This window comes from Diadema antillarum, unplaced genomic scaffold, assembly GCF_040938485.1.
Source record: "Diadema antillarum isolate AM-2024a unplaced genomic scaffold, OU_Dant_1.0 seq00001176_RagTag, whole genome shotgun sequence".
Classification (NCBI taxonomy): domain Eukaryota; kingdom Metazoa; phylum Echinodermata; class Echinoidea; order Diadematoida; family Diadematidae; genus Diadema; species Diadema antillarum.
The window spans coordinates 397,282-413,664 of record NW_027271979.1 but is presented as its reverse complement, the minus strand read 5'-3'; the positions used below and the strand labels follow the sequence as shown (position 1 = coordinate 413,664).

Genomic DNA, 16,383 nt, shown 5'->3' with positions numbered 1-16,383 from the left:
GCTGCAAAGATTATGTCATTGTGTTTCCTCTCCATTGCCTGGGCATTTGAATGCTTCGGTTTTGTGATTGTTTCACCACCAAAAAAAGGTCTATTCCCACTGCTTTTGTGCGAGACAAATTCACAACTGTACAATGGGCTCCTCCATGAATACAATATTCAATATTTAAGTGGTTACTTAAGCATTATGATGATTGTGCAAGGCCTACAAATGAACATCAGTTTGGCACGGGGAGGGGAGGGGGAGGGATCCCGTTATAATGAGGACAAATATTGAGAAGATGCATTCAGTATCTACCAGTACTTCTTCAACTTTATACTGTGTTTGGAAATGATAAATGTGGAATGGCATAAGTTGTAATTTCCAGAGTGATTGTCTACCAGTCTTGACAATTGAACCTTTTTCTTTTGCATTCTACCCACTACACAGAACCACAGTCAATACTTACATCACAAATAACAAAGGTGTTTATAGAATGATGACGGAGATCCTAATCAAATGATTGGTTGAGAGGGCACACATGACCAGGAATTTATTTTGCCTCACATGTAATGTCTGGTCATTGAGTACTTTCACGTCCAGATTGTGACCGGGCAAGATTTCACTGTTTTATTTGCTCACAAAAATGGCTGTGAATGCCTCCATTGTGAAATTCTTCTGACTGAAGAAAGGCAAGAGCTGTTAAAGTGGGACTGATCATATGAGACGTATCCACTCCATAAGTTTTTTTTAAACAAATAATATGCATCATTTGTTTTGGGCGTTAGTATACCGGTGATTACCCACACTTGGTTCTGTCAAAACAGTTCAAACACCCTCAACTATCACATTGGGCATGTTAGAATGTTCCAAAGGTACATTGTACCTTTTGTGGATAATTCTTACTAATTCTTTTGCATATGTGTATTATTTGTATAATAGTAACAACTAACCCTGCTTTCCCGTTCACATGTATTAGGAAAGCTGACAAAATGAGGATCCATGTAGATTGAAAAAAAAAAATACAGCAGGGTTAAAGACTCGTCGTGACTGGATTCCCCTAATGCGTATGAACTTTGCAACCCGACTATGTGTGCATGTTTATTGAATGTGGCGCATCAGGGGTTGACGAAAAACATTGTTAGTATCCCCACAGACATGCAGTACGTCGTTTCATTTTGTTTCATTGTGTCTCATTTCCTTTCAGTAACTTTGAAGAGTGATAGACGAGTTTTCTGAGAATACTTGTGATTTCAGTTGCTTGCTAATTGTTGTTTTTTCCTTTTTCCCATTCAGTAATAGTTAGACAGTTGGACACTGTCATTTGATATGATAGCATTGATTTACACATCTTTGACCGAGTTCTTTAATCAGACATCTGTTCTCAGTTGGGAATGTGGCGAATAGGAGGTAGGGAAATCTAGGAAGTGTTGAAATACTGAAGCAAACGACTCAGTTATGGCAAGACTTACTCATTTTTTAAAAGTGGAAATATATACCTGATGATTATTTAGCCAATTGTGCATAGCAGTTATCGTATGTTTTCATTGAACTCGAGAACTATACTGTGTTTTACAACGCTTATCACTATGACTGTCAGGATTTCAATACAGATATATTAAATATATATATATTATGTAAATGACAACCGACTACATTATGTATTGTACTTTCTTGTTATTATGTGTATGTTCTTCAGCTTTCTACAATAAGTACAATGTATGTACACATGGATACCCATGATGTATATTTCTTGGAGCAAAGCTTGTATGGATAGATACACAGCTGAACTGATGTATTTTGGCTGACCATAGTGACATACAGGTATAATAATACCAATAACACCCAACATAACAATGCTAATTATCATCGCTACCACTCCCACTATCCACACCTGTACCGCCGTCATCATCATCATCACCAGCATCCATACCATCATTATTAGCAGCATCATAACCACCATCACCATCATCATTGCCAGCATCAACACCATCATCATCACCACCATCACCACCATCAACTTCATCGTCATCAACATCAACATCGTCATCATCATCAACATCAACATTAACATCAGCATTTTCATCATCATCATCATCAACATCGTTGTCATCATCAACATCATCACCGTCACCATTAACCGCTGCAATGCTCACAGACTGTTACGTTTACTAAATTGGTGGAGTAAACCGTGCCAACTACTGAATACTCCTCCTCTGAATAATTTCAACCATAATATGGCGAAGAAGAAGTCACACCAACCTTCAATAATGCTCAGGGTACCCACACTCCATGGTGAAGGGTGGTTGTTGATTAGGTGTCTTAATGACAAATCCCTTGACCTTCTTAATTAGGAAATTACTTTCTTAGTTAGGAAATTACCCATACACGTAGTGCAATGCTTGATTCACACAACCACAGCTCCCTCTTGACACCATGTGTAGAGTTAGGAAAGAATATCTCTGGAAAATACACAAACAAAATCAACATGATACCAGTGGATCCACGGGTGCATGGAATGAAGTGACAAAAATCCTAATTTATATTATAAATTATGTTAAAAACAGAAATCCGAACGTTTTGACAGATTTTGGTGATCTGACTTCAAACTCGATTTTCTCGGCTCACCCGTCAGAGACTTTAGGATCCTTTTGTTGTAGCTGGTCACATATAGCAAAATGTCACTTGTTGTTGGATCTGTGAAAAACAGACAACTATTTTATTTGTTTCTTTTAATCAGTTTGTTCACAATTTGGTGGGCTCTAAGAAAAGGCCACTATGTGAGATGCAGAAACTCTGGCAGAAATAATAGCTAATTACCAGTTTAGCAACAAAGATTAAACCATTTAAACCCTTGGCATACATACACTCACTTATACATACCGAACATTGAGAGGTCTTGCTTGCACAATTTTTTAATGCACACAATAAGCTGGGGTACAAAGTATTTACAAACATCACCAAGAATCAATTTGACAAGCAACAGAATTTCACTGCATAGGATACGACACATGTATCCATCATAATTTCAAATTTGACTTTCACTCATTACATGCTACTGCATAAAAGGATGTCGCTTACTACCGGTATTGAATAGGTTTCAATAATAAAACCAAAATGAATGTCACCAAGAATCACCTCTGTAACTGACAGAATTTCACCGCATAGGATGCTACAAGTGTATCCATCATGGTTCTTAATGTGACATCCACTCATTACATGCTATTGCATAAAAGGATGTCGCTTACTACCGGTAATTGAATAGGTTTCAATACTAAAACCAAACCAAATGTCACCAAGAATCACTTCTGTAACCGACAGAATTTCACCCCATGTAAAGGATACTACAAGTGTATCCATTACAGGCCCCAAGTTTTAAATTTGACAGGCACTCATACCATGCCACTGCATAAAAGCCAATATCACTTACTGTCTGATTAAATACTAATAGGTTTCATCAACAAAACAAAAAAAAAAACTAGAAATGTCGCTATGGCGACTGGTATGCCTCCGCCATAATGCATGATTCTCCTAATAGGTCTATAGTACATGTGGACAATGTGTGATTACATTTTCACAAAATTGGCAAAATATTAAAATGACATGTTTGTCACAAATGTATTGAATGTTTACCTTCCTTGACCTATGTTTAATTGGATGAATTGGAGAGCATGTACTTGGGGATTTAAGAACTTTAACTTGACTTTGACCATTTCATAAGTTTATGCACTGAGTAATTTTCAAGGTATGGAGAAAAAGTGCAATTTCTGTATTGAACAGTAATTTGTTATCATTTTCATCTGGCCTTTGATTTATAAGAGAAGCACTGTCAGGCAGAACATACATAAATTCAGCATGTACTAAGTTTCAAGATAACTTGAGCCACTTCCGAGATATGGAGAAAAAAGTAAGTTCAGCACTTTCACTTGATCTTTGACCTTTTGACCTTTGACCTTCTTGGTAAAAAAAAAATCCCAGAGAATCTCTATTGGGTTAGACATGCATACATCAAGTTTAAAAAAAAAAAAAATATCCTGCTGGCATTGCATAAATATAAGGAAAACAGTAAGATTTTGAAGTATTGCCCTTGACCTTTGACCCCTGACCTTTGACCCCATGAACCCTAAATTCCCTAGATAACCACTGCCAGTCAGTAGATGCATATACACTATGTTCCATGAAGATACCTTGAACAATTTCCAAGATACAGAGAAAAAAGTGAAATTTTAACATTTTACTTGACCTTTTGACCTTTGACCTTTTGACCTCATGACCCCAAACTTTCATCAGAGAATCTTAATTGGGTAGTACATGTATACACTAAGTTTCAAGAAAATATCTTCAGGCATTGCATAGATATGGGGGAAATTATAAAATTTTAAGCATTTGACCTTGACCTTTTGACCTTTGACCTTGAGCATGTGCACCCAAAAGTTGATAGGCACAACTTCACCCCCTAATACACATACATGCCAAGTTTCATTAGGATACCTCAAAAGGTTTTGGTAGTTACCCTGTCCACAAAATTCATTACGGACGGACGGAAGGACGGACGGAAGGACGGACGGACGGACGGACGGAAGGACGGACGGACGGACGGACGGACAACCCGAAAACATAATGCCTCCGGCACCACTTCGTGGCGGAGGCATAAAAAAGAGTCTATTTCCACTGTTTGATGAAGGACAGAAGATTTACACAAACATTCATAATGTGCTCACTGCAGTTCATACTAAATGTAATCACAACGAAAAATGGCAACATGTTTTGCGGTCATATGCGATGCCAATAGATACTAGAAAATTCAAACAACTTATGGGATCAAATGATTATTTTTAGCCATCAATGCAAAAATGTTCATAGATTACATGTACTACACAGAAAAATCTGTCTGTCCGGAGGAGTTTTATATTATTTTTTGTCTTTAATGTTCCTCCTGTATAAGAGAAGATTCCGAGAAGCCAGACATACTCTCCACGTAACATATCCCCAACGACAAGATACAGACTGAGATCTTCCAGTCAAGTAGATTACATGCTTGTTGATTGTCACGGCATGAGTCAGTATATCATTACACTATTTGATATCACATTATTCCACATTTGAAGAAAGAAACAACACCAACAACCTGCTTTAAATAAAAAAAGAAAAAAAAGGAGTCTGTTTATATTAAAAACTACATTTATAGGGGCTTGCGTTTCTTTAAAAGCAACCGCTTTGTGTAAATGTGTCAAAAGACAATGCTGCATCAATGCATAGAGATGGCTTAAACAGATACTATATACTTTTGGAAATTTCCATATGACCATTACCACAGTCAAATAAATTCACTGATCATGAATTTCCACACAAAATACAAAGGGGGAAAAAAAAAATGCTTGTGCAATTTTACGTTGCATAATTTAGGATAACAACACATATTTAACCCGTAGAGGACAGGCTGATTTTACTACAACATGCATTTCCCATAGACACGCTGCCTGAGTATACTCTGGACTAGTCTTCATCAGGTTTGAAGCAATGTGATAAATGTTCAAAGACCAATGAAAAACATTCTCAATGATCAAATATCTTTACAAACATAAGAGACCTGCTTGCATAAAAGTGACAGATGTATTTCTTTTTTCTGAACCTGACAATATTTCTTGATACATTGTATGAATATGTGTAAAGAAGAATGGCAGGTTAAAAAAAACTAGAAATGTCGCTCTGGCGACTGGTATGCCTCCGCCATAATGCATGATTTTCCCAATAGGTCTAGATAGTACATGTGGACAATGTGTGATTACATTTTCACAAAATTGGCAAAATATTGAAATGACAAGTTTGTCACAAATGTGTTGAATGTTCACCTTCCTTGACCTAGGTTTAATTGGATGAATAGGAGAGCATGTATCTAGGGATTTAAGGACTTTAACTTGACTTTGCCCCATTCATACATTTAGGCATTGAGTAATTTTCAAGGTACAGGTGTGGAGAAAACGTGCAATTTCTGAATTGAATAGTAAATTGTTACCATTTTCATCTGGCCCTTGACCCTAAAATTCAAAAGATAATCACTTTCAGGTAGAACATGAATAATATGTACTAAGTTTCAAGATAACTTTAGCCACTTCCGAGATATGGAGGAAAAAGTTAATTCAGCACTTTCACTTGATCTTTGACCTTTTGACCTTTGAGGCAAAAAAAGAAGAAAAAAAAATTTTTCCAGAGAATGTCTATTAGGTTACACATGCATACACCAAGTGTAAAAAAAAAAAAAAAAACCCTGCTGGCATTGCATAAATATGAGGGAAATAGTAAAATTTTGAAGTGTTGCACTTGACCTTTGACCCCTGACCTTTGACCCGATGAACTCTTCATTCTCTAGATAATCACTTCCAGTCAGTACATGTATATACTATGTTCCATGAAGATACCTTGAACAATTTTCCAAGGTACGGAGAAAAAAAAAGAAGTTTTAATATTTTTACTTGACCTTTTGACCTTTGACCTTTGACCTCATGACCCAAACTTTCACCAGAGAATCTTAATTGGGTAATACATGTATACACTAAGTTTCAAGAAAATATCTTCAGACGTTCAATAGATATGGTGGAAATAGTGAAATTTTATGTATTTGACCCTTACCTTTTGACCTTTGACCTCATGACCCAAACTTTACCAGAGAATATCAATTGGGTAATACATGTATACACTAAGTTTCAAGAAAATATCTTTAGGCATTCAATAGATATGGTGGAAATAGTGAAATTTGATGTATTTGACCCTGACCTTTTGACCTTTGACCTCATGACCCAAACTTTCACCAGAGAATCTTAATTGGGTAATACATGTATACACTAAGTTTCAAGAAAATATCTTCAGGCATTCAGTAGATATGAAGGAAATAGTGAAATTTTATGTATTTGACCTTGACCTTTTGACCTTTGACCTTGAGCATGTGCACCCAAAAGTTGATAGGCACAACTTCACCCCCTAATACACATACATGCCAAGTTTCATTAGGATACCTCAACAGGTTTTGATAGTTACCTTGTCCACAAAATTCATTACGGACGGACGGAAGGACGGACGGACGGACGGACGGACGGAAGGACGGACGGACGGAAGGACGGACGGACGGACAACCCGAAAACATAATGCCTCCGGCACCACTTCGTGGCGGAGGCATAAAAAGAATCACTCAGTTGGCACTTCTTAACTTTCAGAGACGCGCAATCCCTTCAGCAGTGTCTCGTTACGCTGGCAATACATAGTCTTGCAGCTGCACTCTCTAGTCACTCAACTCATGGGAATGGACAATCAATTTGTGAAAATCCAATGCTTTGAAGAGCAAATTTTGGAGCTCAGTATGTGGGTAAACCGGTGTTCTTCTTTTCAAAAAGAACCAGTATTCAAAACCCTGACACAATAGTATACAACTAAACCAGAAAATTTTTGCATGCTTTTTAATTTCCCCGAGAGCCACGATTTGGAAAATGAAAATACATGGGCAAGTTCTTGTCTACACTAAAATGCAATGGATGCCAGTGGCAATTCACGAAAATTTCATGCTGTGAACGTTTCTTGCTTCACAGGATTGCCTAATACCACAGGTGCTTCATTAATTCTTGGTGGTGCTATACTCCACATAAAGTCATACAACATGATTGCACAACTGCCTCTATTTTTTTGGGTGAATAGTTCATGATTCAATCACAGATAAGATACAGACATAACTTCTTCCACAGGACCAAGGGGGTTAAGAATGAAACATGTGGGACTTTGTTCAAGATATAGTAAGCTTCATCTTTCATGAGTGAGTGTTGTCAAAGCCCAAATCCTGACCTTCTAAGGATTTGCTTTTGACAGCTAAAGGGGCAATCCAGACGATTTTCATAATTTCACATCATGTAGTACATAAATCAACAGCTCCACACAATGTATAGATTTGTGGAATTTATTGTGGTCTTTGAGCAGAGAACCAATACTCTGAAAAATCTAAACAAATTACACTGAACAGTGCTGATGACATAGGAGCCTCACATATTTCAGAATTGTAGCAGTGTAATTCCATTACAATACCGCTTGATTGACAAGTTCACCTGTGTAGAATGTGTGCATACCTTCTTCTTTTGTTCTGTTTCCTTGAGCATTCTTATGGTGAGGCTGCCATGTCATCATCCTTGTTCATTGCAATTTGTTATAAATTTTGAAAACATTCTTGCTCCTCAACCTAATCACTATAAATTCTGAAACTCTGTACATACCGGTAGTATGAGTAATTTATCGTTGTTTAAATGCAAAAATCTGAAAATCATCCGGAGGTCTCCTTTAAGGTTATCCTTACACACAGTAGACTATGTCTCTTCTGCTGTACTAGTACTAGTGCTTGATGTCTCAGCTTCCCCAGCTACTTCTCCCGGCGTGGCTTTCCTCTGTTTCTTGGCACGAATTGCGTCGAGAGTTTCTTCCACTGACCTCTTGTCACGTTTGTTTTCACTTGGGACTGCATAAAAAAAGAAGAAACAGTCATGAATTGCAAGCATTTTTTTAAAATCTCATTTTTCATGTTCATTACCTCCGTTGGCTTGTTCATTAGTTAGTTTGTCCGTGTGCAAAAGAACTCAAAAAGTAGTTAACGGATTGGGATGAAACTTGCAGGAAAGGTTGAGAATGACACAAGTTCAAACGATTATCTTTTGATAGTGATCCGAGAACTTTTGGGGAATTTATGAAGGATTTTTGATATTTTGGCAGGTAGGGTCAATGAACTTGGGAGTTCATGCTGCGCGTATTTGAGGTTTGCATGCGCGCAGTAAAGTGCGTGCTCTAGTTTCTGCTAGGGCAAGGAGCGCCGCCCAGCTGAGGGTTTATGATGTTACAAAGGCTTCTATATTGGGATTTTTTCAGCATGCATACCAATGGGTGGAAATCACTGATCTCTATGGAAGTAAAGAGTCCAAAGAATTTTTCCCCAGTGGTGAAGAGGAGATGAATCTCTATGGAAGAGCAAGATCATCGGTGGAAAGTAGCTGCTTGGCAGAGGTCTGCGCTCTCAGAGTGCTTTTCTAGTCACATATATTTTCATATCCCACAAGAGTGCAATCACAGTAGAACATTTACATATACATAGCTATACAAAATCAATACAACACTGTAATTAAGGAAATTACTGTGAATGAAAATACCTTTTCATTAAAAAGCAAGTGATATTCTAATGCTACGTTTTGTGTTTAAAGGACAAGTCCACCTTCATATACATGTGGTTTGAGTGAATGCAACAATATTAGTAGAACACCTTAGTGAATGTTTGTGGAAAATCGGACAATCCATTCAAAAGTTATGAATTTTTTAAGTATCGGCGCAGTAACTGCTGGATGAGAAGACTACTACAGTGCATGATGTCACATGCGTACAACGATATAAGGAAAATAAAAAGAGAATTTCACAAGACTTCACTTTTTGAATAAAGTGCACATTTCTTCGACTTGTTACTGACGTATGTTAAGGGTAACATTATTCCCCATGCCTTCTGAAAGAGAAAAGTTGAGTATTCTTTTATTATGCGAGAAAATGAAAATATGTTGAATTTTCTTTATTCTTTCTTTATATCGTCGTACACATGTGACATCACAAGCTAGAGTAGTCTTTTCATCCAGCCGTGACTGGGCAAAAACTTCAAAAATTCATAACTTTTGAACGGATTGTCCGATTTTCCTCAAACTCTCACTGATGTGTTCTACTAATATTGTTGCATTCACTCAAACCACATGTTTATGAAGGTGAACTTGTCCTTTAAATAACGTTATAACATGTTCCTTGGAATGTGTGGCACGATTTTGGTGAAATCCAAACTGAAGCCATAAGAATTAGTAGTGAATTTCCTCACTTCACAATCAAACTGAAAATGTACAATAAGGGCCCAAATTCTTAAAGATTCCTTAATTTGGGGGGATTGGGGCCCTCTGGGACCCTCTAAATGGGGCATGGTGCCCATTTTGATAAATTGAGATCCTGACCCCCTACGGATGCTACCTGCCAAGTTTGACGAAAATCCATCATGAGGTTTTCAGGAAGAGGATGAAAATGTACAATTCAGGCCCCTATTTAGACCTTCCCAACCCCCCCCCCCCCCCCCCCCCCCCCCCCCCCCCCCCGCCCAAAGAGGGGCACCCCTGGATCTGCTATAAACAAACTTGGAACTACAGTCATTAATGTACTCACTCATAGTATTATCTTAGCTCTATAACTTCTGTCTGATTCTAGAGAAGATTTTTAAAGATTCCTTCATTTTGGGGGGGTTTGGGCCCCCCTGGGGGCCCCCTGGGTGGGGCATGGTGCCCATTTTAACAAATTGAGATCCTAACCCCCTAGGGATGCTACCTGCCAGGTTTGGTGAAAATGGGTCATGGGGTTCTCAAGAAGAAGATAAAAATGTACAATTTAGGCCCCATTAGGACCCCTCCCCACCCCCCTCCCCTGGGTCCCAAGGGGGGCACCCCTGATTCTGCCATGAACAAACTTGATACTACAGTCATCAATGTACTAACTCATAGTATTAACTTAGCTCTATCACTTCTGGTTCTAGGGAAGAAGATTTTTACAGATTCCTTAATTTTGGGGGGTTTGGCCCCCCCCCCCCCTGGGGGCCCCCTGGGTGGGGCATGGTGCCCATTTTTACAAGTTGAGATCCTAACCCCCTAGGGATGCTACCTGCCAAGTTTGGTGAAAATGGGTCTTGGGGTTCTCAAGAAGAAGATGAAAATGTACAATTTAGGCCCCATCAGAACCCTTCCCCACCCCTTCCCTTGGGTCCCAAGGGGGGCACCCCTGATTCTGCCATGAACAAACTTGAAACTACAGTTATCAATGAACTAACTCATAGTATTAACTTAGCTCTATCACTTTTGGTTCTAGAGAAGAAGATTTTTACAGATTCCTTAATTTTGGGGGGTTTGGGCCCCCCTGGGGGCCCCCTGGGTGGGGCATGGTGCCCATTTTAACAAATTGAGTTCCTATTCCCCTAGGGATATTACCTGCCAAGTTTGATGAAAATCGGTCTTGGGGTTTTCAAGAAGAAGTTGAAAATGTAACAGACGACGGACGCCGGACGAAGGGCGATCGCAATAGCTCAGTTGAGCCTTTGGCTCAGGTGAGCTAATAAGGGAGGGAAAAACTCACCGAATCCAAACTGCTTGTTTGGTGTCAGGTGCTTGGCTGCCTCCTTGGCACTCTCCTCCCCTATTAGACCTTTGTATTTGTCCATGTAGTCTGACGATGGGACGACCTTGGTGGGCTTTCTGGTTTCCTCTATTCGCCTGGCCTCCTCCGCTTCTTGTGCCTTGGAGGAATATCAGAATTTTAATTAGGATACAGTGCACTCCCATTATAATGAACAATGTTATAACAAAATTCCGGCGACAACAAATTAAATATTCAGGCAGCAGCATTATTGGCTCCATGTCTTTTTATTGTTTGATTATAATGAAATTTCAATATAATGAAAGAAAACTGCCAGTGACAAGGACTTTGTTATATCGGGAGTCCAATGTAACTGCTCTATAGCTGCTTGGTTAGAAATAAATGCTTTGCTGAAAATACACAGTCAGCCTTGCCTATGTTGAATCTATTTGGACTGAAGATTAGCTTGGAAAAATTTGACTTATGAGGGATTACAGGACAAGTTCACCTTCATAAACATGTGGGTTGAGTGAATGCAGCAATATTAGTAGAACACATCAATGAGAATTTGAGGAAAATCGGACAATCCGTTAAAAAGTTATGAATTTTTGAAGTTTCTGCTCAGTCACGGCTGGATGAAAAGACTACTATAGCTTGTGATGTCATATGTGTACAACGATATAAAGAAAGTATAAAGAAAATTCAAGATATTCTCACTTTTCTCACATAACAAAAGAACACTCGACTTCTCTCTTTCAGAAGTCAGGGGGAATAATATTACCCCTAACATACGTCAGTAACAAGTCGAAGAAATGTGCACTTTATTAAAAAAAATCAAGTTTTGTGAAATTCTCTTTTTATTTTCCTTATAAGGTTGTACGCATGTGACATCATACACTGTAGTAGTCTTCTCCTCTAGCAGTGATTGCGCAGATACTTAAAAAATTCATAACTTTTGAATGGATTGTCGGATTTTCCCCAAACTTTCACTGATGTGTTCTACTAATATTGTTGCATTCACTCAATCCACATGTATATGAAGGTGAACTTGTCCTTTAAAATCAATGGAATATAAAGAGAAGAGGACCTGAAAAGACCTTCAACTTAGGCTATTATTCAACTTAAGCAAGGTTGACTGTAGCTGCATGGTTAGAAATAACTGCTAGTTTCACATTTTTGTTACTTTAATTACTGTAAAAAAAAAAGGATATAAACACAAAATTACTTTAAAAAAAGATATATAAACACTTTATCACAGGGAGTACTACAATACAAGAATGAACACATTCAAAAGCAATATTACAATAGCACATTAGACATACGCTATCCTTCCTTCACAGTAAAATTGCATTTTACATCCTACATTCACGGTAAAGAAGTATCTGGTAAAGTGAGTGACTACAGAAGTATGTTTGAGTTGGGGTACTTGCCACTTTTTTAGCCAACACCCTGGCTTCCTCTGGATCCCACTTTTCTCGCCTCCTGTAAGCATCAAGCTCTTCATCACTTGGTGGAAATTCCTGGAGTGAAACGAATACGACGTGACAGCAGGAAAGAGTCCATGTGTGAGTTCAGATCAAAGAGAAGAAGGCAAGTATGGAAACCACAACTCAACCAGCTTCAATCACTATATTCTCTATAATACTGATATTGACCTAATCACAGTTTGGCTCATGATTCGGCTGAGGGGGATGACAGCTTTAGCAAACTTCCTTTAAGATGTCATACTAAGAAGCACATATGCATGCACCCTGGTATCACTACAGACTGCGTGATGTGCAGAGAAGACAACGAAGGCAATGTTACCTAGCAACACCTACGCCCTTTACTCTTGATGACAGCTCAACTTTGGCAATCTTCATACCAATGCTAATGGTGATTGGCAGTATCATCAATAGCGCCCCTGCACCCACCGGGACTATGTGCCTTTAAGAGGTCGCAAAAATATTGTCTCCTTTCACATGAATGTGTTGCATTCTGTTGCATACAACAAGGTAGGAAATCAGTGATCTTTCTCTTGAAAAGTGATGATACTTCTCCCTCTTTTCATCGCTGTGGTTCCTGCCCACACATTCAACCACTTGTGAAATTGTCTTACAAATCCCACTCTGCAAAATACTATATTCAAGAAATCACATGGTTTATACTGTACAGTACCTTTTTGAATATGATAATGTAGCGCTCTGCATCCGTTTCTCCAAAAGAAAATGAAGTCATTCCAGCCACCTCTGCCACATCATGTCTGACAATAATATAAAGATATGAAAAGTAACAGACCCTGTCACTCGGGTTACTCAAAGTCTGATAAGACAAAATGGAGGATGCAAAGGTTGCAGTAATATTTTTTCTAACTACACATAGACTAATAGAGTCAATAGTGGTTCCATAAACACAGCAAAATAGTATGTTACTCTAATCATTTTTTCCTCTTCTATATATCATGAAATGAGTGAAATGTAACTTCTGTAAACCCAGAAATTTTTGCATGCATGGAATTTTTGAGGATTTCACAAAGAGCAAGGATTCCCCAAAGTAAACTGCATGTGAAAGTTTTTGTCTACACAGTGCAACTGCATCAATGACAGTATAATGCTGTACACTGTATGAGTGTTCAGTAAGTTGACTTGTACTGCTGCTGTAACATTTAGATCTAGCGCGTGCTAATTGCAACTGCACTCCCAAATTTAAAGCAACTGTGTTGAACAGGCATTGGAACAAATACCGGTGCTCCCTGATGCTGTCATAATATCTAACTTCAGAAAAGCTATCAAATACTGAGTAATTGGTTAGCAATTCACAAAATGTTACCTGGCAAATGTTGATCTGCTTTTACAGTACTTGCATCATAAGGAGGACAACACTCGCATATACTCATGAGACAAAACATATAATTTTACACATGAACAAGACTGTTCACTTGTTCACACCATATACAATTTGTAGCAAGTGAACTCACTTTCTGAATTTACATGTAACTCAAAGGCACAGAAGTAATTTAGAGTTTATCCTTCCATTATTGGTGCTGAAATGTGACAAAACCACAACAAACTCACAGTATACTTCTGTAGACTTTGTCCATGGGGGGATACTTGAGCCTTGTACGTGTGCTGTCATTGATGAATTCATTGATTTCTTTCTCGACCTTTGACCTGAAGTCCGTTTTCCGCTTCCTGTCTTCCTGCTTCATTTTTTCCATCTGCTTTTTCCGCTCTGCAACAAGAAAGGTAAATTCAAAATGTGAAATGAATGTCAAAGCAACATCCAGGACTCATCACTTTTAAAAGCTGGCTGTATCAATAAGTATCGGTAACTATTATCATTTTTTATATTTTGACTGGGCTGAAATATTCTGATTATTTTATACTCATCTATGTTGCTGTTGCTTTAGATAGAACAGCATTTCATTGCCACATACAGCTGAATCAAAAATCTAAATAAAATCAAAACACAACATGATAATTCATGATATTCAAGTACGTCTGCAGATATCATCTGCAGGTATCATCAGGGAGGTGAGTTGGCTCAGTCAGTAGGTAGCGCGTCTGCCTCACGATCACACAGCCCGGGTTCGAACCGGAGTCTGCACTGAGCAATGTTGTGTGTAAGCATACCGTCCCCTCTAGCAAGAGGCAAAACACTCTGTCCCTTGGATAGAACATAAAATGGAGGTCCTGTGTATGAGAGAGTAATAACTCATGCACGTAAAAGATCCCGCTTCATTCATTCATCGCAAAGAGCAGGTGTTTAATCCGGTGAACTGGTCCCACCTCACATCCAACTGGACCCCATGGAAGACCAGCTTAACGTAGCTGAATATGGGCATTTATAAATGCCAAGTTAAAAAAAGATTTATGAGTGAGATTTTCATGACTCAGCATCTCGGCGCGCGCTCATGTTCATGAGCGAGGGAGCAAAGCGACTGAGAGAGGGAAGGGGGGTGTCCGCCCTTCCACCGTAGGGAGCTTTTTCAATTTTTAGCTCTTAATGGTGCAAGGTGGTGCATACTTCTTAAGTGACTATTTTTTTTTTAGACAAAAGGGAAATATGCCTTCAATTGCAACTCTCACTTTAATCCTTTCAGCTATGGTCCTGATGCATGAGAAAAACGGGTGCCTTGCGCGAGATCGTGAGACAGACCCTAAATGCTTGAGTCTCACTTACAATGCGTGAGACTTGGTAGCTCTGTATGGGCTATCCAGCCATCTTCTCAGATGGAAATGAACAAACAAAATCATGGAGTCTGGACTCTTTGAGTCGTCTGAGTCTTGTCTGTCTTGCTCTTGTTTAGTTTAGAAGTAAACTTACAGAACAGCACTGGTGCTGGCACATACAGCTGTAGATAAAACAATCAAGCAGGCCTAAATAATAGCGAAATCAGCGCTTGCAATTGCATCGTTTGTACCAAGTCTATGGGCAATCAAAGCGCCATTGCATGATGCAATTACAATTGATCTGGCTAGTGATGTAGTGACCTATTCTAAATCTGAATTCTGACCGAGGTGCGGTGCATGACGTGCAGAGACATCACCATATCACAGACACAGCACAGGTAGTCCACCAAGATCTCATTGCACATAAACTTCAGCCCATATTGTGGGGGCCGGGCTGGGGAATCTTCGTCTGAAATAGACTAACTAGACCTATATCCTTTTCGCAAGAGAGTAAGGAAGTTTACCGCGTTGGTATAATCGTGATATAGTCCCCACCATAGGCCCCACGACAGTGCACGTGCACCCGTAGGTTTAGGGTTAGGGTAAAGTAAGTGGAACTTGATTCGACAGGGTTCCATGAATAGACCACCCTTACAAATAAAAATTCACTGAAATTCATGAATAAAAACTGGCGTATATCAAGTGCAAAATTCAAACTATGCAATGACCTCCACACATGTTCCGAAGAGCACATAAGTGGGCCACGTCGCTGGACCCCCGAAATCATTGTCGCGACCCTCCCGGGTCAACTCGCATAAGCAGTTCAACGGGTAAGGAATGCCTGGTTAATGGGTAAGTAAAGCTGCACAGCAACACATATAGACTCATTTCATTCCAAGTTTCGAAGTTACTAGTCCGTTTATTTGCAATGAATCTGTACAGCGTGTATACCTACAGCCATGATGGCAGCCATTTCTGAGATAAATTGAGCGTTTACGCGATATTTATATTTTGCATTCAACCCGTGCAAGAATTTGCGGTATCAGCATGGTTCGTCAACGTGTTGTGTATGCGTTGAATCTCTCGC

At 39.0% G+C, this 16,383-nt stretch overlaps 1 protein-coding gene across 1 annotated transcript; it reads right to left on the bottom strand.

The window, feature by feature from the left end:
* Positions 1-8,289: 8,289 nt before the first annotated feature.
* Positions 8,290-16,269, bottom strand: LOC139744447 (sperm-associated antigen 7-like). Its single transcript, XM_071654884.1, has 6 exons — positions 16,248-16,269; positions 14,199-14,355; positions 13,303-13,387; positions 12,576-12,665; positions 11,146-11,305; positions 8,290-8,470 (listed from the first exon to the last, which is right to left on the bottom strand). The coding sequence occupies exons 1-6, from the start codon at positions 16,267-16,269 to the stop codon at positions 8,322-8,324; spliced, it is 663 nt and encodes a 220-aa protein (XP_071510985.1). The 3' UTR covers positions 8,290-8,321.
* Positions 16,270-16,383: the final 114 nt, after the last annotated feature.